Source organism: Hemitrygon akajei, chromosome 16, assembly GCF_048418815.1.
Source record: "Hemitrygon akajei chromosome 16, sHemAka1.3, whole genome shotgun sequence".
NCBI lineage: Eukaryota > Metazoa > Chordata > Chondrichthyes > Myliobatiformes > Dasyatidae > Hemitrygon > Hemitrygon akajei.
This window is the reverse complement of record NC_133139.1, coordinates 54,346,172-54,369,160: the sequence shown is the minus strand read 5'-3', so window position 1 is coordinate 54,369,160 and position 22,989 is coordinate 54,346,172. Positions and strand designations below refer to the sequence as shown.

The 22,989-nt window shown below is 41.5% G+C and overlaps 1 protein-coding gene across 3 annotated transcripts in view; it reads left to right on the top strand.

Moving 5' to 3' along the window:
• ctns (cystinosin, lysosomal cystine transporter) overlaps positions 1 to 22,989 on the top strand; it is a 64,844-nt gene that overhangs the window by 28,908 nt on the left and 12,947 nt on the right. For 2 of the 3 annotated variants that reach the window (XM_073068914.1, XM_073068913.1), the window contains 5 exons: positions 8,138 to 8,232; positions 13,260 to 13,397; positions 17,390 to 17,489; positions 20,642 to 20,761; positions 22,711 to 22,881. In XM_073068914.1, coding sequence (XP_072925015.1) covers positions 8,138 to 8,232; positions 13,260 to 13,397; positions 17,390 to 17,489; positions 20,642 to 20,761; positions 22,711 to 22,881 — 624 coding nt within the window. The remainder of the gene's footprint in view (positions 1 to 8,137; positions 8,233 to 13,259; positions 13,398 to 17,389; positions 17,490 to 20,641; positions 20,762 to 22,710; positions 22,882 to 22,989) is intronic. The other variant, XM_073068915.1, reaches the window with a different exon arrangement.

The following is a 22,989-nucleotide window of genomic DNA, read 5'->3' as shown; positions in this document are numbered from 1 at the left end:
AAACAAATTGTACGTTGGGAAATACCTGCCCTTAAATCACTCACTCCACCAGGCTATTAAGGCTCAAGCCCCTTAAGGCTGTTACCATACTCTGGGTCGCGATTGGCTGGAATAGACTACTCCCTCCCAGCTCCCCCAAAACAGAATGCCAAAACCCGAGAAACCAGGCAATTACTCCCAAAAGTCTTTTCTTTGTTGCCAAAGGGATCAATATCAGTGGTCCCTTCTGTGATGTAGTAAGGAGTCTTCATGAAAATTCAGCAATCTGACCCGTTGGTCCAGAGTGCAAATTCAAACGCCATCCACAGGATATCCTACCACAAATTAGCATTCACCACTTTGTCATTCTGTAATGCAGGGAGATAGAAATGCACTCGCTCCTGATTAATCACTGGGTATTTAGAAAACACAAAAACAATAGAACTACAAAAATTGCTCCCCAAGTGCTCAGTTCCCTCTGAAATGTGGGCATCTTGTATCCGGAATAAAATTACCCAAATTTCTACCAATTATCAACTCAAATGAATATGGCCTCTATGAAAAATGAGTCATCCCTAAAACCAATTACAAAAACCATGGGAAAACAAATTACAAAGTAAGAGATTAAGACACAATAAACACATAACAGATTAGAACACAAAACAAAGCCCAGGCTGTACCCCTCTTTTAAAACTAAGTATGGAACTGCAAAAACTTAAGGAAAAAGCAACTGGGTAGGACCCAATATATTCAGAGTCTCTTAAAGACAAAGCCCACACGCACACAAAAGTAAACTGACGCATCTCACATTTCTCCACATTCAAATCATTCATGCTCTATTTACAGGGTAGAGGGATTCAAATCAAATGAGGTGCAAATGTATTAACCACCCCCCGATTCCCTCGGCCAGTGAACATTAACCTTTGCAAGGAACCCTGGTGGAAGACAAAAGGAACCCTTATCTGCAGAGGACTTGAAGAATGACCCTTCCCCCTGAAAAGTCTCCTTTTCTTGCTCCTCCTGACAGTATTACCACTTTGCATAGAGGATGGAGGTAGGAATCCCTTTTACCTGCTCCTCTGGAACCCCAGCTTTAAGCAACGGTACAAACATCTCTTTGCGGGATCCCCCATTCCCCATCTACCTGTCTAACTTCCGTACCTCGCTACATGCATCCTCTTCTACATACTCTAAACCTTGTAATAATTGAATCATTGTACTTACAGGATGACCAACAGTGTTATTAAATGCAGCCCTCCCCCTTCTATTCGAAATACTGCCGCTGTAACCACATGTCCCACCATTCCAGAGTTAGTTCAGTATCCTCTGATGGGATACCACTATAGCAGTATGCTTCTGTGATAAGAGACTGACGTAGAACTTTAGTACCCTTCTCTACTGTGCTCCATTCCACTTGGGTTTTAAACTCCACTCAGTAAGAGTGGGATACCTAAGTTTAACTGCTGCTGTTCTCCAAACTCATAGTGATGCATTATGCTCAGGGGAAGCAAGCAGGGCATTATTGACCATGTTTTGGGATGATAGGCTCCCTCAGGCACCCATCCCTCTATTAGATAGGCTCACTCTGGTACCTCCCTCATCCCATAACCTCAATAACCAAATGGCCAAAGACTCCCCAGCCTTTTGACTGTACCTATCCCCTAAACTCTCCAATTCCTTAGCAGTGTTACACCATTACACCATCTCCTGCACATTCTGAGCCCCCTTCTTCTCATCCACCTGAGAAGAAGAAGCTGCAGGCCGATTTCCCCCCCCCCCCCCCCATGGCAGGTATGGGAGCGTGTAACCACTGACCTGGCCCATACAGTTTCAGAGTTTCGGACACACAAGGGAGGGAGCGATCATTTCAAGGATCAAACCAAGGGGTCCATTCTCTCTCCCTTATTTTCATCATCCAGCCAGATATCCCCGTCTCCCAGCCCTACAGGAGGATCGTCGCCCTGTCTCAATGTGACTCGAAACTTAAAGGGATCAGGTTCCCAAATGACCGTTCGAGCTACCTCTAAATTCTGTACTTTCATTAGCCGTAGGCTATCTGTATGTTCGTATCTTCTAGCTATGTAGCCCTACTTTGAGCCATCAACAGCATGATACAGCACTGACTGACATCTTCCAATTAATTCCAATTAATCCTCAAGACTTGTTATCTTTTTATACTGATGCCTTACAATTGCTGCAAACAGCCAGAAAGCATCTTCCCGCTTTCTTTTCTTTTGGCCAAACCCAATGATTTAAGGCTTATTGAGAAAGTAAGGAGGAATGGGATCCAAGGGGACCTTGCTTTGCGGATCCAGAACTGGCTTGCCCAGAGAAGGCAAAGAGTGGTTGTAGACAGGTCACATTCTGCATGGAGGTCAGTCACCAGTGGAGTGCCTCAGGGATCTGTTCTCAGACCCTTACTCTTTGTGATTTTTATTAATGACCTGGATGAGGAAGTGGAGGGATGGGTTAGTAAATTTGCTGATGACACAAAGGTTGGGGGTGTTGTGGATACTGTGGAGGGGTGTCAGACATTACAGCGGGAAATCGATAGGATGCAAAACTGGGCTGAGAAGTGGCAGATGGAGTTCAACCCAGATAAGTGTGAGATGGTTCATTTTTGTAAGTCAAATATGATGACAGAATATAGTATTAATGGTAAGACTCTTGACAGTGTGGAGGATCAGAGGGATCTTGGGGTCCAAGTCCACAGGACACTCAAAGCTGCTGCGCAGGTTGACTCTGTGGTTAAGAAAGCGTACAGTGCATTGGCCTCCATCAATCGTGGGATTGAGTTTAGGAGCTGAGAGGTAATGTTGCAGCTATGTAGGACCCTGGTCAGACCCCACTTGCAGAACTGTGTACAGTTCTGGTTGCCTCACTACAGGAAGGATGTGGAAACCATAGAAAGGGTGCAGAGGAGATTCACAAGGATATTGCCTGGATTGGGGAGCATGCCTTACGAGAATAGGTTGAGTGAACTCGGCCTTTTCTCCTTGGAGTGAAGGAGGATGAGAGGTGACCTGATAGAGGTGTATAAGATGATGAGAGGCATTGATCATGTGGATAGTCAGAGGCTTTTTCCCCAGGGCTGAAATGGCTAACGCAGCTTTAAGGTGCTTGGAAGTAGGTACAGTGGAGATGTCAGGGATAAGTTTTTTATGCAGAGAGTGATGAGTGCATGGAATGGGCTGCCGGCAACGGTTGTGGAGGCGGATACAATAGGGTCTTTTAAGATACTCATGGATAGGTACATGGAGCTTAGAAAAATAGAGGGTTATGGGTAACCCTAGGTAATTTCTAAGGTAAGGACATGTTCAGCACAGCATTCTGTGCCGAAGGGCCTGTACTGTGCTGTAGGCTTTTTATGTTTCTAAGTATAGAAACTGTGATGTCCTATTTTAACCCTGGCGACTTCAAACTGGTCTGACCAATCTACCGGCATTCCACAACCCATCAGTAACTTGGCGAGAGTTCCAAAGCCCTCACTACTATCTACCTACCCTGGGACTCTGCATCTTTCAAATGAAGGGTCCTCTCTTTTAAATAACCTCTTAAAGAAATGCATTTCTGCTCAAAGCAGCGCCAAATGTAATGTTGAATCAGGTTCATTGGTCTGGCAAGTGATACAGAAAGCACTCCCTGCAAATGCCATTTTTTACAAACAGTAAAAATCGATCAAACATTCATGTTCCCCAAGTTACAGATACTACAAAGCCCAGTACTCAATGGACATACAGTGGCATGTAAAAGTTTAGGCATCCCGGTCAAAATTTCTGTTACTGTGAATAGTTAAGTGAATAGAAGATGAACTGATCTCCAAAAGTCATGATGCCCACAAAGCAGGAGAAGGAGAAGATAGCAAAGCATTTTCAGGTAGCCGTTTCCTCAGTTCGTAATGTAATTAAGAAATGGCAGTTAACAGGAACAGTGGAGGTCAAGTTGAGGTCTGGAAGACCAAGAAAAGTTTTGAGAGAACTTTTGCCGAAGGATTGCTAGAAAGGCAAGTCAAAACCCGTTAGACTGCAAAAGACCTTCAGGAAGATTTAGCAGACTCTGGAGTGGTGGTGCACTGTTCTACTGTGCAGCGACACCGGCACAAATTTGACCTTCATGGGAGAGTCATCAGAAGAAAACCTTCCATTGTCCTCACCACAAAATTCAGCATCAGAAGTTTGCAAAGGAGCATCTAAACAAGCCTGATGCATTTTAGAAACAAGTCCTGTGGACTGATGAAGTTAAAATAGAACTTTTTGGCTGCAATGAGCAAAGGTATGTTTGGAGAAAACAGGGTTCAGAATTTCATGAAAAGAACACCTCTCCAACTGTTAAGCACGGGGATGGATCGATCATGCTTTGGGCTTGTGTTGCAGCCAGTGGCACAGGGAACATTTCACAAGTAGAGGGAGGAATGAATTCAATTAAATACCAGCAAATTCTGGAAGCAAACATCACACCGTCTGTAAAAAAAAAAGCTGAAGATAAAAAGAGGATGGCTTCTATAACAGGATAATGATCCTAAACACACCTCAAAATCCACAATGGACTACCTCAAGAGGTGCAAGCTGAAGGTTTTGCCATGGCCCTCACTCCCCCGACCTAAACATCATTGAAAATCTGTGGATAGAGCTCAAAAGAGCACTGCATGCAAGACGGCCCAAGAATCTCACAGAACTAGAAGCCTTTTGCAAGGAAGAATGGGTGAAAATCCCCCAAACAAGAATTGAAAGACTTTTAGCTGGCTACAAAAAACGTTTACAAGCTGTGATACTTGTCAAACGGGGTGTTAGTAAGTACTGACCGTGCAGGGTGCCCAAACTTTTGCTTTGGGCCCTTTTCCTTTTTTTATTATTTTGAAACTGTAAAAGATGGAAATAAAAAAGTAATCTTAAAATATTAAAGAAATGTGCCATTTTTAACTTTATGGCTTTTGGAAATCAGGTCATCTTTTACTCACTTAGCTATTCGCAGTAACGGAAATTTCAAACTTCTGCATGCCACTATATGTACATTTAACAAATACTTAGTTTAAAAGTGCACACAGAGCATACCTTCCCAATAGTTATGTCTTGAACAAAGGAAAAAGAAAGCAAGCCCCTTCCACGTGACACTCAACAGATGACGCCATTGCCAACCCACCTGGACAAAAAAGACACATATGTTCTGATGCTGTTCATAGACTTCAGTTCAGCATTCAACACAATCATCCCTCAGAAACTGATTGGAAAGCTGAGCCTACTGGACCTGAACTCCTCCCTCTGCAACTGGATCCTAGGCTTCCTGACTGGGAGACCTCAGTCAGTCAGGATCGGGAGCAGCATCTCCAACACCATCAGACTGAGCACGGGGGCCCCCCCAAGGCTGTGTGCTCTGTCCACTGCTGTTCACTCTGCTGACCCATGACTGTGCTGCAACACACAGCTCGAACCACATCATCAAGTTCGCCGATGACATGACCATGGTGGGTCTTATCAGCAAGAACAATGAATCAGCTTACAGAGAGAAGGTGCAGCGGCTAATGGACTGGTGCAGAGCCAACAACCTGTCTCTGAGTGTGAACAAAACAAAAGAGATGGTTGTTGACTAAGGGAGGGCATGCAGCGAGCACTCTCTGCTGAACATTGATGGCTCCTCGGTAGAGATCGTTATGAGCACCAAATTTCTTGGTGTTCACCTGGCGGAGAATCTCACCTAGTCCCTCAACACCAGCTCCGTAGCAAAGAAAGCCCAGCAGCATCTCTACTTTCTGCGAAGGCTGAGGAAAGTCCATCTCCCACCCCCCCATCCAAAGAGATTTGGTATGTCAACAAATACATTCAAAAACTTCTATAGTTGTACCATGGAGAGCATTCTGACAAGCTGCATCACTGTCTGGTATGGAGGGGCTACTGCGCAGGACTGAAAGAAGCTGCAGAAGGTTATAAAGCTAGTCAGCTCCATCTTGGGCTCTAGCCTACAAAGTACTCAGGATATAGTTAGGGAGCGGTGTCTCAGAAAGGCAGCATCCATTACTAAGGACCTCCAGCAACAAGGACATGCCCTTTTCTCACTGTTACCATCAGGTAGGAGGTACAGAAGCCTGGGGGCCCACACTCAGCAATTCAGGAACAGCTTCTTCCCCTCTGCCATCCAATTCCTAAATGGACATTGAAGCTTTGGACACTACCTCACTTTTTTTAATATACAGTATTTCTGTTTTCCAACATTTTAAAAAATCTATTCAATATACGTATTTGATTTACTTCTTTATTTATTATTAAGTTTTATTTTATTTATTATTACTATTTTTTCTTCTCTGCTATATTATGTTTCGCATTGAACTGGTGCTACTAAGTTAACAAATTTCACATCACGTGCCAGTGATGATAAACCTGATTCCGATTCTAGGTTGACTTTTCTAAATGGAGAGAAATACAAATAACTTAGGTGCAATGGGACTTGGGAGTGCTTGTGCAAGATTCCCTCAAAATTAATGTGCATGTTGAGTCTGGTAAGGAAGGCAAATGCAGTGTTAGCATTCATTTCAAAAGGACTAGAATATAAAAGCAAGGATGTAACGTTGAGACGTGATAAAGCACTGGTGAGGCCTCATTTGGAGTGTTGTGAACAATTTTGGGCCCCTTAAAAAAGGATATGCTGAAAAAAAGGAGAGGGTTCAAAGGAAGTTCACAAAAATAATTCCAGGATTGAATGACTTGTCATATGAAGAGTGTTTGATGGCTCTGGGTTGTATTCATTAGAATTCAGAAGAATGAGGGATGATCTCATTGAAACTTAGCGAGTGGTGAAAGGCCTTGATAGAGAGGATGTGGAGAGGGTGTTACCTATGGTGGGAGAGTCTAAGACCAGAGGACACAGCCTCAGAATAGAGCGGCGTCCTCATAGAATAGAGATGAGAAGGAATTTCTATAGCTAGAAGGTAGTGAATCTGTGGAACTCATTGTCACAGGCAGCTGTGGAGGCCGTCTTTACATAAGGCAGAGGTTGATATATTCTTGATTGGTCAAGGCATAAAGGGGTACGGGGAGAAGGCAGGAGATTGGGGCTGCTAGAGAAAATTGGAATAGCCATTATGAAATGGCAGAGCAGACTTGATGGGTCAATTGGCCTAATTCTGCACCTATAGTCTCATGGTCTATAATTTCCTTTCTTCCGCCTTCCTCCCTACTTGAAGAGTAGAGCGACATTTGCAATTTTCCATTCCTCCGGAACCATGACTAAATCAATTTATTCTTGAAAGATCATTACTAATGCCTCCACAACCACCTCATTCAGAGCCCTGAGTGTATGTCATCTGTCCAGGTGACTTATCTGTCTTCCAGTTTCCCAAGAACCTTCTCTAGTAACAACAACTTCACATACTTCTGTCCCCTGTTGCTCTTGAACTTTTGGCATACTGCTCGTGTCCACAGTGAAGATTGTTGCAAAATACTTATTCAGTTCATCTACCATTTCCTTGTTCTCCATTACTACCTCTCTAGCATCATTTTCCAGGTGTTCAATATTTATGCTTGCCCCTCTTTTACACACTATATATCTGAAGAAACTTTTGGTATCTTCTTTAATATTATTGGCTAGATTACTTTCATATTCCATCTTTTCCTTTATGATTTTTAGTAGCTTCCTGTTGTCTTTTAAAAGCTTCCCAATCCTGTAACTCCCCATTAATTTTTGTTCTATTATCTCATACCTCTGTAATTCCCTTTACTCCACTGTAATATTGATACATCTGATTTTATCTTCTTCCCAAATTGCAAAATGAATTCTATCATATTATGGTAACTGACCTCCCCCCTCCTGCTCCACTAAAGGTTCCCTTACCCTTAAGCTCTCTAATCAATTCTGCTTCATTGCACACAGCCGATCCAGGATAGCTGATCCTCTGGTGGGCTTAACCACGAACTGCTCTGAAAAGCCATCTCATAGACATTCTAGAAATTCCCCCTCTTGGGATCCAACATGAACCTGATTTTCCCAATCTACCTGCCGATTGAAATCCCACATAATTTTTGTAAAATGTCCATTTTACTACTTACTACTGCACCTTCTGTGAAGTATTGTTAATATTAATCTCTGTGCAACATCTCACTGAGTTCCTCCAGATTCCAGCATCTGCAGTCTCTTGTGTCTCCATTAAATGTGTGTTTTATTCTAACAGATTACATTGCCCTTTAACTCAACAAGTGCAACAATTTTCCAAGTTAAAGGAGTTGGAATTGGGCGGGTCACCGTCTTCCTTGAAAACAGCACCAGGTGGGCTGATGGCCTGTGGACGGTCTTAATTTATTTTCTGTGTTAATTACTGTAGCTTTTTCAAAAGTGATTTTGTTTTTATGTGCATATGGTTCAACATGAAGGGGAAGATATTCATGATTATAAATGAAGGTAAACACGATTTTCATCTTTTTTGTGCTGTAGGTTGTATAAAAAATGTTACATGTACCTATTTCTTCATCAGCCGGCTGATGGCGTAGTGGCATCAGCGTTGGACTTCGGGGCCGAGAGGTCCCGAGTTCCGCCTGGCTCCCTTGCACGCTCCATCTGCGCTGGTTTAAGAGCTGGTGATCTCTTTTTTAAAAAACCTCACCCGGCAGAAGGCAAAGGCAAACCACTGCTGTAACCTGCCACATACATGATTTCCCAATACGTCAGAGTGGCGTGGAGAGAAATCGTCCACCAATTGGAAGTTCCAGATGTGACCTACCGACGACGACAATCTCTTTGTCAGACCCACAGGCCTGAATTTGCCAAGTACTGGCAGCCCCTGTGGAATGGTGGATCAAGTCAGTGAAATAGGTTATTACAGAATTTGCAAATTGCTACCAAATTTTTTGGCATATGGAATAAGCATTTGCTCTTACAAAATCTCTGGGGCCAAAAAGTAAATAAATAAACACTTTTTTTTTCAATTCACATTTTTTGACACATGCAGATAATGTGGTCTTGCATTATAGAAAATCATGGTTCAAGGACGGCACAATAATATAGCTATTACAGCGTCAGTGACCTGGATTCAATTCCAACACTATCTGTAAGGAGCCTATACATTTTCCAGCGACTGCGTGGGTTTCCTCTAGGTGCTCCAATTTCCTCCCACATTCCCAAGATTCATGGATTAATAGGTTAATTGATCATATGGATGTACTTGGCATGTGCTTTTTGGGTTGGAAGAGCCTGTTACCATGCTGTACCTCAAAATAAACTAAACAACTAAAAATACTGTTTTCTGTGAATGCAAGGTTTGTCTTTATCATCATTTCTTAATAAAAACTGTCTCTACTTTAATTGCCTTTCATTTTGATCCCAAGAAAAAGAGCAGCAAAAGCCAGATGCCTCTATACTAATGTAATTCCTTTAAAGTCTAACCTGCAGTATGTGAACACAGACATTTGTAGACACTGTAGTCTGTGCTCTGGGAATCTGACAAGTTAAGTTACCTGCCAGCGGAGATTCTGAGAAAATTTTGGGAATATTCAACAGAGGATGAGCAGGGTGATCAGTCTGTTAAACATTTGCTGATTTAGGACTTGAGGTTAGGATGAGCCACAGAAGCTGAGATGTAGCTAGTATCATTTAGAGAAAGAGAGCCTGTACATGAGTAAACAAAAAACATTTGAGGAGATAAAAAGTAAGAAGCTGTAAGATTGAATTGATTGGTATTCTACTATTGGCCCAAAGCAATGAAAGTGCAAAATGAATTAACAAAAGGAAGGAAGGAAGATGGATAACTATCAGAGATGGGCAGCTTTTCTAAAAGCTAAGGTACAAGTTGGATAAGTTAGTAGAAAGAGGTATACACCAGCTGTTTACTTATGCTTATAGGTGATGGAGGGTGATGGTAGAGGGTTGTTTTTCAGGCCTGTGCCACAGAAATCATTGCTGGGTCCAGTCCTGTATGTGAGTTATACCAATGAGGATCTATTTGGTGAATGGCACTAAAATTAGTGGCATAGTGGACAGTGAAGAGGTTATCTAAAATTACAGTAGAATTTTGATTAACTGGGCAGTTGGGTGGATGATGAGTTAAATTTAAAAAGACAAACTAAGCCAGGACTTACCCAGTAAATGGTAGGGTCTTGGGGAGTGTTGTGGACCAATGGTACAGGTATATAGTTCCTTGAAAGTGGTGACAGATATTGACACGATGTTTAGCACACTTGCCTTTGGTCATTGAGTATAAGTGTTGGGATGTAATGTTACTATTATGCTGTTGTGGTCGAATTGTGCAAGTCTTTGGTGAGTCCAGATGGAGGGAAGGAGCTTGAGGCATATGGACTGAATACAAGAAATTGGAAGTAACTTGAAAGCAAATTATTTTTATTTTATTAATTTTTTTTCTCTTCTAGATTATGTATCGCATTGAACTGCTGCTGCTAAGTTAACAAATTTTACATCACATGCCAGTGATAATAAATCTGATTCTGATTCTGACTTTGGTTTGGCACACTCGTTGTACTAAAGAGCCAGTTTCTATCCCATATTGCTTTATGACCACTCAGTCTTGTGGATGGCATTAAGCTGCAAAAGGTACAGAAAGGATTCTCAAGGATCTTACCAGGACTTGAGGACTTGTGTTATAAGGAGAGGTTGGATAGGCTGGGACTGTTTCCTTTGGCGCATAAGAGGCTGAGAAGTGATAATACAGAGGTTGTAAAATCATGAGAGACAGAGATGAGGTGGATAGTCACAGTATTAATCCCTGAGTATTGTTAAAATAAGGTGACATCAGTAAGATATAAAGGGGAGTTGAAGGCAACTTTTTCCATGGAGTGTGGGATGAATATATGGAATAAGCTTTTAGAGCAGGGGTTCCCAACTATTTTTTATGCAATGGACCAATACTGTTAAGCAAGGAGTCTATGGACCCCAGGTTGAGAACCCAACCTGGGTTAGAGGAAGCTGTAGCAGTGGTTACAATAACAATGTTTAAAAGACATTTGAACAGGTACAGGTTTAGTAGGATATGAAATAAGTGCAGTTTATGTCTCTAATAAAGTGCGTATGGATTGGTATATTGGCTCCGTAGAGTGTAGATGAAACTAAATAAATGTATTGGCAGAGATCTCCAGTTGAGAATTGTACAGAAGAAGTTAATTTTGCAATGAAAAGGTTCCCTGAAAACAGTTTCCAGAGAGAGTCTCGGCCTGAAATGTCAAGAGTCTATTCATTTCCATAGATGCTGCCTGACCTGCAGAGTTACTCTAGCATTTTGTGTTGTTACCATGTTTTTCCAGAATCTGCAGAACCTTTTGTGTCCCTGACAAAATGGGACATTTACAAGAGGTAGAGTCGTAAAATGTTTGGTATTAATCATGGGAGATTTTATTCTGTTGGCCAGAAATGAAAGCTGAGCATTTCTTGTGATGTTGAGGATCATTTTCCTGTTTATTCTGGGAAAGCAGCCCAGGTTCATTGTATGTATCAAGCTATTTACATTTTGCATGGATAAATTCATATTTAGCCTAAAGAATGACATGTAACCTTAATGGCTTATTTCAGCTGATGGTTTTGCCCTTGTGCTTCATTTAACCCTTGATTTGTTTGGAACAACAACAGTTTGCATTACACAGTGAATGTGCTTAATCGCATAGAAAAAAAAAGAATTTCCCAAAGAGCAGAACAACATGTACATATTTCCTTCAAAGTGACGTCACAAGAAGACTTGATAGTGAAGAAAGCATTTAGCATGCTTGCCTTTATCAGTCAGAACATTGAGGACAGGTATATAGATGTCATGTTATAGCCATATAAGATGTTGATAAGACCTCATCTAGATTACACTGCACAGTTGTGGTTGCCCTGCTATAAAAAGGAAGTCATTTAACTGGAGATGGTCTCCTGACTTGGTGTGTCTGGGCAGTCTTGTTTCATCAGGTGGGTTTGGAGCTCCTTTCTGGGGAATGCGCTAAGACGGTAGCACGATATTAATACGCAGCAGCCTCTCTGAACTCTGGATTTGGGGATTACCAAACGTTATGTGGATTTTCTGGTGTAGTCTGTTTTTCACGTGCTTTTGTGATATCATCCTGGAGGGACGTTGTCTCACTTTTTAACTGCATTGCATTTGTGCTTTCTAAGTGACAATAAACTGAAATTGAACTGAAATAAAAGATATAAAAGAATGTTACTGGGGCTGGGGGGCTTGGGTTAGAAGAAGAGGCTGGATGGTGTTTTTCTCTGTAGCACTGGAGGCTGAGAAATTTTAGAGCTATACTAAATCATGAGCATCATAGATAAGATGAATAGCCACTCTTTTTTCCCAGGTAAGGGGAGACCAAAGCCAGAAGACATGAAAGGGGAAAGATTTAGAAAGGACCTGCTCAACAGAGGGTGCTGATGCCAGTGAGTTGCCAGAGGAAAGGGTAGAGATGTCTACAATTAGACCATTTAAAAAAATTTAGACAGATAGAGAAAAACTTTTGAGGAATATGGACCAAATGCAGCAAATGAGACTAGCTCAGTTACACAGCTTGGTCAGCGTGGGCAAGTGAGGCCTCATGGAGTATTGTAAGTGTTTTAGGCCCATATATGCCCAACTGGATGTGTTGAAACTGGAGAGGTTTCAAAGGAAGTTCAAAAAATGATTCCAGGATTGAATGGCTTGTCATATGAAGAGCATTTGATGGTTTAGGGCCTGTACTCACTGGAATTCAGAAGAATAATGGCTAACACAGTGGTGAAAAAGCCTTGTTAGATTGGATGTTTCTTGTGATGGGGGAGTCTAAGACCAGAGAACATAGCCTCAGAATAGAGAGGCGTCCTTTTAGAACAGAGATGAAAAGGAATTTCTTCAGCCAGAGAGTGGTGAATTTGTGGAATTCTTTACCACAGGCAGCTTTGGAGGCCAAATCTTTATATTTAAGGCAGGGGTTGATAGGTTCTTGATTGGTCAGGGCATGAAGGGATGTGGGAAGAAGGCAAATGATTGGAGCTGAGAGGAAAATTGGACCAGACATGATGAAATGGTGGAAGAGACTTGATGGCCAAATGGCTTGGTTCTGCTCCTAAATGGGCCCATTTCCATGCTATACCCATTGACTATTGAGGGTCCTTACTTTGCTCCAATGTTGGCAAATGTGTTTAGAACATGATTTTGGAATTCACTCCCTAAACCCATCTATTTCCTATAGGTCCTCCTCAAAATTTTATCCCTCTTACCAAGTTTTTCATCATCCTCCCCAATATTTTCCACTGAATATTTATTCTGTTATGTGTTATATAGTCATGTTGTTTAGTTGTGCTGAATATAACCTGTTTATAATATAGATCTGCTTTTGTAGAAATCTGGCAAGAATTAATTTTCTGGTAATGCGGAACAGTGCTCTGCTCCTCCTAAGTCAAGTGATCGGCTGGATTTACTTCCTGGCTTGGTCTATTTCATTCTACCCTCAAGTGATTGAAAATTGGAGGCGTAAAAGGTAAGCCTTACGTGTTGATAACTTTCATTACATCGGAGCTCTTTTAGGTTTCAAGGAATTTAAACAATTGCTGAATTCTGAAAACTTCTGTTCTTGCTGTTGGAAGTTGATGGTTATTCAACAGCTGCCCATCCCTCTCTCTAGGTATCCTCTTTCTCTTGATATACAGTACAGTGCAAAAGTCTTAGAACGATATATACTGTATAGCTAGGGTGCCTAAGACTGTACTGTAATAATTTTGTTTTTCATTGTATTGCTGTCACACAAAAAAAATCATGACATGTTTGAGTGATGATAAACCTAATTTTGGTCTGTGTCGCTGCTGAGGCCCTGAATGGGATGGGGGCAGGGAGAAGGGGATCATGGTTGGGAAAAGAGAAAGGGAGTGGGAAGCATTAGAGAGTCATTCTGCAATGATCAATAAACCAATTGTTCAGAATCAAATTACCTTTCTTAGAGTCTCAGTCCTGGGTGTGTCTGTACCAGCGCCACCCCTACCCCCGGCATTCCTTTTCTCCCACCTGTCCCACATCCCTCCTGCAGCACGCAACCCTTGCCATTCCCAACATACTTTGTTTCTGCCAGATTTACAAACTCCCTCTCCTGTCCATATTGTCAAATACAGTATTGGCACCCTAGCTATGCATATGTGCCTAAGGCTTTTGCACTGTATTATTTGTATAGAATCCCTTAGGAGTCTCCTTAATTCAGCCTGATTTTAAAAGAAGTGGGTTAACTGTGTTGGCTCAGTATCTGCTCAGTGGTCGATCATTAATAACTAAAGTATCAGCACTGAGTTTTGCCTAGAGTTTCTCTTGGATAAGGGATATTCATTATACATATCCCAAAAAGAATAGCACTATGTCCCTTATCAACCATCTGTGTTAATCCCTTTACCAGTGCCTTCAATGCACCAGTGATAATTTAGATATTAAATTGTTGTAAGAGATGGTGTTTTCACAGGTCTCTCAGGAAGTGTATTCTGCATGCCAGTTGTGGATGATAAATTCTTCCTTCATTGCCTCTAAACCTTAAACCTGAAGGAGAAGGGTTTTCATCCTGTAGTCTGTATTTAAGGACCACTAAGGTTTTAACCTTTATTCCAGTGTCACGTTCTAGTTTGTGTAGGAATAGGTGGATGGGTCAGATGAAAATAAGGAGGGAGATGAAGGTGGGAGGGAGAGCTACAGATTCTGGGTATGCTGATCCCTGTAGAAGCTGGACAAGTTGCATCTGAACAGGAACAGTTTGAAGACCCCTGGGGGAGGTTTTCTCGTATTGTCGGGGAAAGACTTGGAAAGAATACCCAGGTTGCTGCCTGGGATACTGTTTTAGCAATGAGGAGAGTGTGAATAGAAGAGCATAGTACAATATTAGGAAACTTTTGCCCAATCATAGAGTGTCAAAGATTAACAGTCATGGGCTTTGAGTTGTAGAGATCAGAGGAAGAGATTTTTTTTCACTCAGAGGGTGATTGGAATCTCGCAATCTGCCTGAGCAGGTGGTGGAGGCAGATACTGTCACAATATTTAAGTACAGGTGGCCCCCGTTTTTCAAACATTCGCTGTACGACAGCTCGCTGTTACAAAAGACCTACATTAGTACCTGTTTTCGCTAACCAAAGAGGATTTTTGCTTTTATGAAAAGAAGACGCCTGCTTTCTATGTGTGTTATCCCACGAAAGACTACCATGACCGTGAAGCCTTGTGCAGGCAGTTGTGTGCGCATGCGTGTACATATATATGCGTGTGCATGCACATGCATGTATGTATGTATGTGTGTACATGCGCTTGTATGTGCGTGCTGATTTTTTTTCTCCACATTGATTTTGGCTCGCTGTCTTCCTGATTTTAATAAGTGAAACTACACCGTACAGACAATATTTCTATTTTATATAGGCTGTATTTTTATCATATCATTCCTGCTTTTACTGTATGTTTGTGTTATTTTAGGTTTTATGTGTTATTTCGTGTGATTTGGTAGGTTATTTTTTGGGTCTGGGAACGCTCAAAAATTTTTCCCATATAAATTAATGGTAATTGCTTCTTCGCTTTACGACATTTCGGCTTACAAATAGTTTCATAGGAACGCTCTACCTTCGGATAGCGGGGGAAACCTGTACTATCTTGAGTCTAGGGGTGATATACCTATGGCTCATAGGTTCAAAAAGTGACAACGGTTTTGTTGACATGTGGGATGCAGTGCCATCCTTCGATTTCTTGGACCCCAACCATTATAAAAAGTTAAAATAAAAAGCTAAGCGGGAGATTGCTGAGTGAGTTGGAGACAGTTCCTTCTGTATTTTATGTGTCAGATTTATAAAGAGAGCAGATCCTGTCAGGACGTGTGCTGAGTGAGAAGTTACTTGGGTTATTAGTAACTTAGCAAGGCCCAATAAAAAGAAGTGAGGTTTAAGTGGAACAGCCATTGTGGGAGTGGGCCAGTGTTAGAATGGTCATCCTTTGGTAAGGACAGGCAGAAGCTAAGGTTGCTGATTCATTTGGATTGTTTAGTTAATTGTAGAACTTAAGCTTAAGATGTTAAAATCAAAGGGATAACAATAGTAGGTAAGATGATAGTCCAGCAGTGGAATGCTCCTTGTGGGATTTCAGTGAACCTGACAGTCTCCCTGATGTCTACATCTGCAGGAAGTGCACCCAACTTCAGCTCCTGACTGACAAGGTTAAGGAGCTGGAGCTAGATCAGGGCCATCAGGGAGGCTGAAAACCTCACAGATGAGACTTTACTGATTGGTCACACCCAAAGTGCAGGCTTCAGAAACATGACCACCAGGAGAAGTAAAGGGAGTAAGGGGTTAGTGCAGGGTTTCCTTGTGATCCTTCCCCTTAAAACAAGTATACCCTTTTAAATACTGCTTGGGGTTGGAGAAGAGGAATGACCTATCAGGGCACAAAAGCAGCAGAGAGGCTGGTGAGCTAGTTTTAAGGCTCAGCAGGGAAGGGTAAATTCAGATAAAATAATAGGAATAGGAGACTCAATAGTTAATGGGATGGACAAGGGATTCTGTGGCTGCAAAAGAGATGCCAGGATGGTGTGTTGCCTCCCAGGTGAAAGGGTCAAGGATCCCTCAGAGAGGCTGCGTAAGACTCTCAAGAGGAAGAATGAGCAGCCACAAATCACAGTGCGCGTAGGCTCCAGTGATATAGGTGGAAAGGGGGAAGTGGTCCTGTGCATTGAGTATAGGGAGTTAGTGAAGAAGCTGAACTGCAGGATCTCAAAGATAGTCATCTCTGGATTCCTTCTAGTACTGATTAAGCTGCACTTGAAGAACTGTGTTCAGTTTTATAGGAAGGATGTTATTAAACTGCAAAGAGTGCAGAAAAGATTTACAGGGATGTCACTAGGACCTGAGGGACTGAGTTAACGGAAGATCTTGGACAGGCTAGAACTTCATTCCTTGAAGTATTAAGATTCTGATAGGTGATCTGAGCAGTGTACATAATCTTGAGGGCCATAGACAGTGTAAAGATGCGTCACATTTTTATCAGGATTGGAGAATCAAGTACAAAAGAGCATAGGTGAGAGGCAACTTTTTTTTTACATAAAAGTTAGTATGAAGAGAATGAGCCACCAGAGAAAGTGGTTGAAGCTAGTACCATAACAACTTTTCGGAGAGGGTTGGACAGGTGCATGAAGAGGAAATGTTTAGAAGGTTATGGCCAAATAAGACTAGCTTGGATAGGCTTCTGGTTGGCGTGGATGAGTCTGGCTGGAGGGCCTTTGTCTGTGCTGTATGATTCTTGTATACCGTGAACCAAGTATACAAGGCTACAGACTAAGTGCTGTGAAGGGATTAGTGTGATACGTACTTGGACATGGAGAGCTGAAGAGCCTGTTATTGCGCTGTGCAACTCAGATTTGGAAGTGTGCCTACAAAATGAATTGTGTGGCGGATTTGCAAATTTAATGTAAGCAGATGGGTTTATAATCGTTGAGGTGCTACTGCATGATGCCTTTCTTCTCTCTTTCAGTGTGGTTGGACTGAATTTTGATTTTCTGTCACTAAATCTGACTGGTCATATTGCATATGGAATGTTTAATGTTGGTCTGTTCTGGATTCCAGATATTAAGGTAATATTCAGTTCCACATATTACTGAAACCTACATTTTCATTCTCTCCAAGTGCTAAAAACTTGTAGGTTTTTCTAATTACCGGTAAGTCCTTTGGGAACTTATAAAGTACATGGTTACATCACGCAAAGGGCTTTATCCTAGCAAAAAATGTGTTAATTCTGGTTTAAAAATATCAGTAAGCTATTCCTTGCTCATTGCATCATCAAATCATACAACTCAAAACACTCAACTTGTTCTACAAGCTCTTTAGAAGAGCTGTCCAATTAGTCCTAACACATTACTTTATCATGCACCCTACAAATATTTAACAAATTGAAAGGTAATACTGACTCTTGTTTCACACACAAAATCTTGGGAGGGACTCAACAAGTCAGGTGTATCTATGGAAAGGAATAATGAGTAGATGTTTCTTGCCAAGACCCTTCGTCAGGACTCTATATTCCTTTCCGTAGATGCTACCTGACCTGCTGAGTTTCTTTACTGTCTGGTGTGTGTTCTCTGGATTTCCAGCATCTGCAGGTTTTTTTTGTGATTCTGAAACATGGAGCTTAGAAATATAGAGGGCTATGGATAAGCCTAGTAATTTCTAAGGTAGGGCCATGTTCGGCACAACTTTGTGGGCCGAAGGGCCTATATTGTGCTGTAGGTTTTCTATGTTTCTATGTTTTTTATGAATATTGTTCCAATGCTTTTCAAGCAATGCATTCCATAAGACCATAAGACGTAGGAGCAGAATTAGGCCATTCAGCCCATTAAGTCTGCTCTGTCATTCCATCATGGCTGATCCCGGATCCCACTCAACCCCATACACTTGCCTTCTCGCCATAACCTTTGATACTCTGACTGAGCAGGAAGTGATCAACTTCTGCTTTAAATATACCCACGGACTTGGCCTCCTCCACAGTCTTTGGCAGAGCATTCCACAGATTCTGGCTAAAATAATTCTTCCTTACCATTCTAAAATATCGCCCCTCAGTTTTGAGGCTGTGCCCTCTTGTCCTGGATACCCTCACATCCAAATAATTAAGTATTAATTATTAAGAAATGTTTCTTCTCCACTCCTCATTGCTTACATCTGTGCCCTTTGATTATTTACTCTTCTCCACATCTTTCTATCCTATGGCATCCTCCTCCCAAGGATTTTATTTCATTTTTTGTCCCAAAGGAGCCATGCTGCCTACCTGCCTGTCTGCTGTTGGAAAAAGTTTCCTGCTATCTTCCTTACCTGTGCCAACCTATTCAGTCCTTACTCAATAACTGAAACAGAGGAACCTGGTGAAGAACCTCTCTCATGCACTCATATCATTCCTGTTGTGTATCACTAAATGTGAGCTTTGCATTGTCTCTCTGTACATATGACAATAATAAACCAATATTGGTTGAGTGAGTGAGCAAGTGCATATAATGTAGGAAAATGTGAAATGGTTAACTTTGGAAGGAAAAATTATAAAACAGGCTTAAATAGGGGAAGCTGCAGCACAAGGGACTTACAAAGTTTAGACACTGAAAACCAGCTTTCAAAGAAAAGCATGAATTTGTAGAAAATGTAGGGAAAGAACTATATGTGAGGCCACACCTTAAGAGTATTGTATATAGATTTGGCTTCCTTATTTAAGGAAGGATGTATTACCTCTACATGTAGTTTTTTTTATCATATGGAAGTTGTAATCTCAAAATAAGGAGAACCCATTTCATACAGGAAACATTTAGTCTCTTGTAGGTTTCAGAGTCCTTGGAATTCTTTATGTGTTGTAGATCAGAAAGACCTAGGGATGTAAGTGGTTAGTTCCCTGAATGTGGCATCACAGGTAGAAGCGGCTGGGTACAGTTTTGGTTACAGGAAGAACTAAAAAGAGATTTACAAGAATGTTGCCAGGAACTGATTCACAAGGTGAGTTTGTGCAGTCTAGGATGTTTGTCCTTGAATTGTGGAAGCTGGAGGAATAACTTTATAGATCATGAGATTATAAGACCATGAGAGGCATGGATAGAGTGAATGCACTCAGTCATTTTCTCAGGAAAGAGGGCGTAGGTTTAAGCTGAGAGGGGCCAGATTTAAAATGTGGGCAACTTCATCATTCGGAGAGTGGTGTGTATATGGAATGAGCTGTCATTGGAAGTGTTTGATGCAGATGCTATAACAATGCTCAAAGACGGATAGGAAAGATTTCGGAGTGTATGGATCAAATGTAGGTAAAGGGATTTGCTTAATTGGGAATCTTGGTCAGGTTGGACCAATTGGGTTGAAGGGCTTGTTTCTATGCTGTATTACTCTAAGACTCTATAATAGTCCAATGTGTGTTTCTACTTTTTTTTAAATTATTCATTTATGGGAAGTGGGCATTGCCAGCTAATTGCCAGCTATTTATTGCTCTTGAGAAGGTGATGATGAGCTGCCTTCTTGAACTGCTGCAGTCCCTGAGGTGTAGGAACTATAGGGAGGGAATTCCATGATTTTAGCCCAGCAACATTGAAGGAACGGCGATATGTTTCCAAGTCAGCATGGTGAGTTACTTGGAGGGGGATTTCCAAGTGGTGGTGTTCCCAGGTATCTGCTGTTCTCACCATTCTAGATGGTAGTGGCCGTGGGTCTGGAAGGTGCTGCCTTAGGAGTTTTGGTGTGTGGTTGCAGTGCATCTTGTAGCTAGTACACGCTGCCTCAACTGTTCATCGATGGTGGAAGGGTTGGATGCTAGTGGAAGGGGTACCAATCAAGTGGGCTGCCTTGTACTGGATGATGTAAAGCTTCTTGAGTGTTGATGGAGCTGCACTCATCCAGGCGAGTAGTGAGTATTCCATTACACTCCTGACCTGAGCCTTGTAGATGATGGACAGGTTTTGGGGAGTCAGGAGGTGAGGTACACGCCGCAGGATTCCTAACTTTTGTCCTGCTCTGGTGTTTATATGGCCAGACAGTTTAGTTTTCTGTCAATGGTAATCCCCAGGTTGTGAATAGTAGGGGATTCAGTGATGGTGATGCTACTGAATGTCAAGGGGCAATGGTTAGAGCCTCTCTTGTTGGAGATGGTCATTGCCTGGCACTTGAAAGATGTTTACTTTGTTGGTCTGGTTGGGGCTTTAATTCCAAGCTTAATGTTATTAACTTAATTTTCAGAAATTGTGCATAATTATGTTTGCTGCTGTTCCAGAATGAGTTTTTGAAGAATAATCCAGGAGGGATAAACCCAGTAGGTGCCAGTGATGTCTTCTTCAGTCTTCATGCCATCTTGCTGACAGTACTTACAGTCTGTCAGTGTTTTCTGTATGAGGTTAGTCATCTTCTGGGAGGGTAATATATTCATGATTTTGGGATGATATGGTATTTTCCCTACTTTTACTTGTACTTCTCCTAGTCAGGTCCTATTCCAATACTATTTTAAGCTTCTCTTAATCAGTTGCCTTTAAGGACTGTAAAAAATGTTGCTTCTAACTTCTGTTTTTGTTGAATCTTTGCTTCCCTCAATAATTTATACAATGGCCTCTGAGAATCTGTCAGAATTGTAAGACCTTATTAAATAAGACCATAAGACATAGGAGCAGATTTAGGTCATTTGGCCTGTCAAGTCTGTTCTGACATTCAATCGTGGCTGATCCTTTATCCCTCTCCTCAGCCCCACTCCCTAGCCTTCTCTCCGTAACCTTTGATGCCATGTCCAATAAGAACCTATCAAACACTGCCTTAAACACACCCAATGACCTGACCTCCACAGCTGCCTGTGGTAATAAATCATAAATCTACCACCCTCTGGCTAAAGAAATTTCTCTGCATCTCTGTTTTAAATGGATGCCCCTCTATCCTGATGCTGTGCTCTCTTGTCTTAGACTCCTCACTGTCAGAAACATCCTTTCCACATCAGGTCTGTCTAGGCCTTTCAGCATTTGAAAGGATTCAATGAGATCCCCTGCCCTCATCCTTCTAAATTCCAGTGGATACAGGCCCGGAGATATCAAATGTTCCTCATATGATATCATTTCCATTCCCGGAATCATCCTTGTGAGCCTCCTCTGGACCCTCTCCAATGCCAGCACATCTTTTCTTAGATGAGAAGCCCAAAACTGTATACAATACTCAAGGTGAGGCCTCACCAGTGCCTTATAAAGCCTCAGCATTGCTCTTGTATTACCCTGCTCTTGTATTCTAGACCTCTTGAAATGAATGTTAACATTGCATTTGCCTTCCTCACCACCGATTCGACCTACAAGTTAACCTTTAGGGTGTTCTGCATAAGGACTCTCGAGTCCCTTTGCATCTCAGATTTTTGGATTTTACCCCCGTTTAGAAAATAGTCTGCACATTTATTTCTACTACCAAAGTACATGACCGTGCATCTTCCAGCATTGTATTTCATTTCCTCTAATCTGTCATTTTGTAGCATACCTATTTCCTCAACACTACCTGTTCCTCCACTATGTCATGCCTTCCACCCTGAACTGGATACCATTCCAACTGTTAATCGTTCATTTAAGGTAAAATTTGAGTGAATCTGCAGTCTTCCCTTTAGAGACAAGGTTCAAATGTTGACCATATGAAATCTCTGGAACCATACAGAACAGTTTGTACTGAATCCATGTCCTGTACTCACTCAGCTTTACCTTGTTATCTGCCCTGATCTATAAGATGCTATTTCTGCATTTTTCTCCATGTAACTGGATCTCTGTTTTTCCAGTGATTACCTTTCAAGTCTTTGATTTACAATGTCTTTCTGATGCTTCCTTTCTCTCAGCACTGAATTGTATTTTCTGTCATTCTGCTAACTGATCAGCACTCCTCTTCACTCCTGCATTTAGTATCAGAAAAAATTATGTTGTTCCTGCAAATAATTTACAAAAATAAAATGTTGTCATTATCTTTTTTCCACCAGTCCTGAAACTATTCATTTGCCCTAACTTTGTGCTGTTGTAACTAAAAGTTATTCTATCTAACTATGCCATTTTAATCTATCACTGCCTTATGTCCTATGTTTGCAAATTTACATGGCATTTAAAGTTCCTTTTTAACTTCCCATTGCATGCCTTCCATTGATGAAAGGATTACTTAATATTGTCACCTTATGATCTGCTGAGTTCTGTATCTTATCCACCCCAGAGGCTCCTATAGACTGAGCCTGGCTTCATTCAAATACATCATCTCTGTGCTTTTGCCATTTGAGAATTTTTGTTCAACATCTTTGAGGTAATGCTGTGTTTTGACATTTTGTCTTGCATTCATATGCCACAGAGAGGGGAGCAGAAAATATCAAAGTTTGCCACTTTACTTCTAGCAGCTATCTGGCTATTTGGTCTTATCACCCTGTTTATAGCCATCGCCGGCAAAATCACATGGCTACAATATCTCTACGATTTCTCTTACATCAAACTTGCGATCACACTGATCAAATACATCCCTCAGGTAAGTAGTGATTGCTGTGCGTTTAATATTTCAGTAATATTGGGGTTATATTGTAACTACTCTATATTGTTTTTAATCAAACGATATAGAGTAGTTACAATATAACCC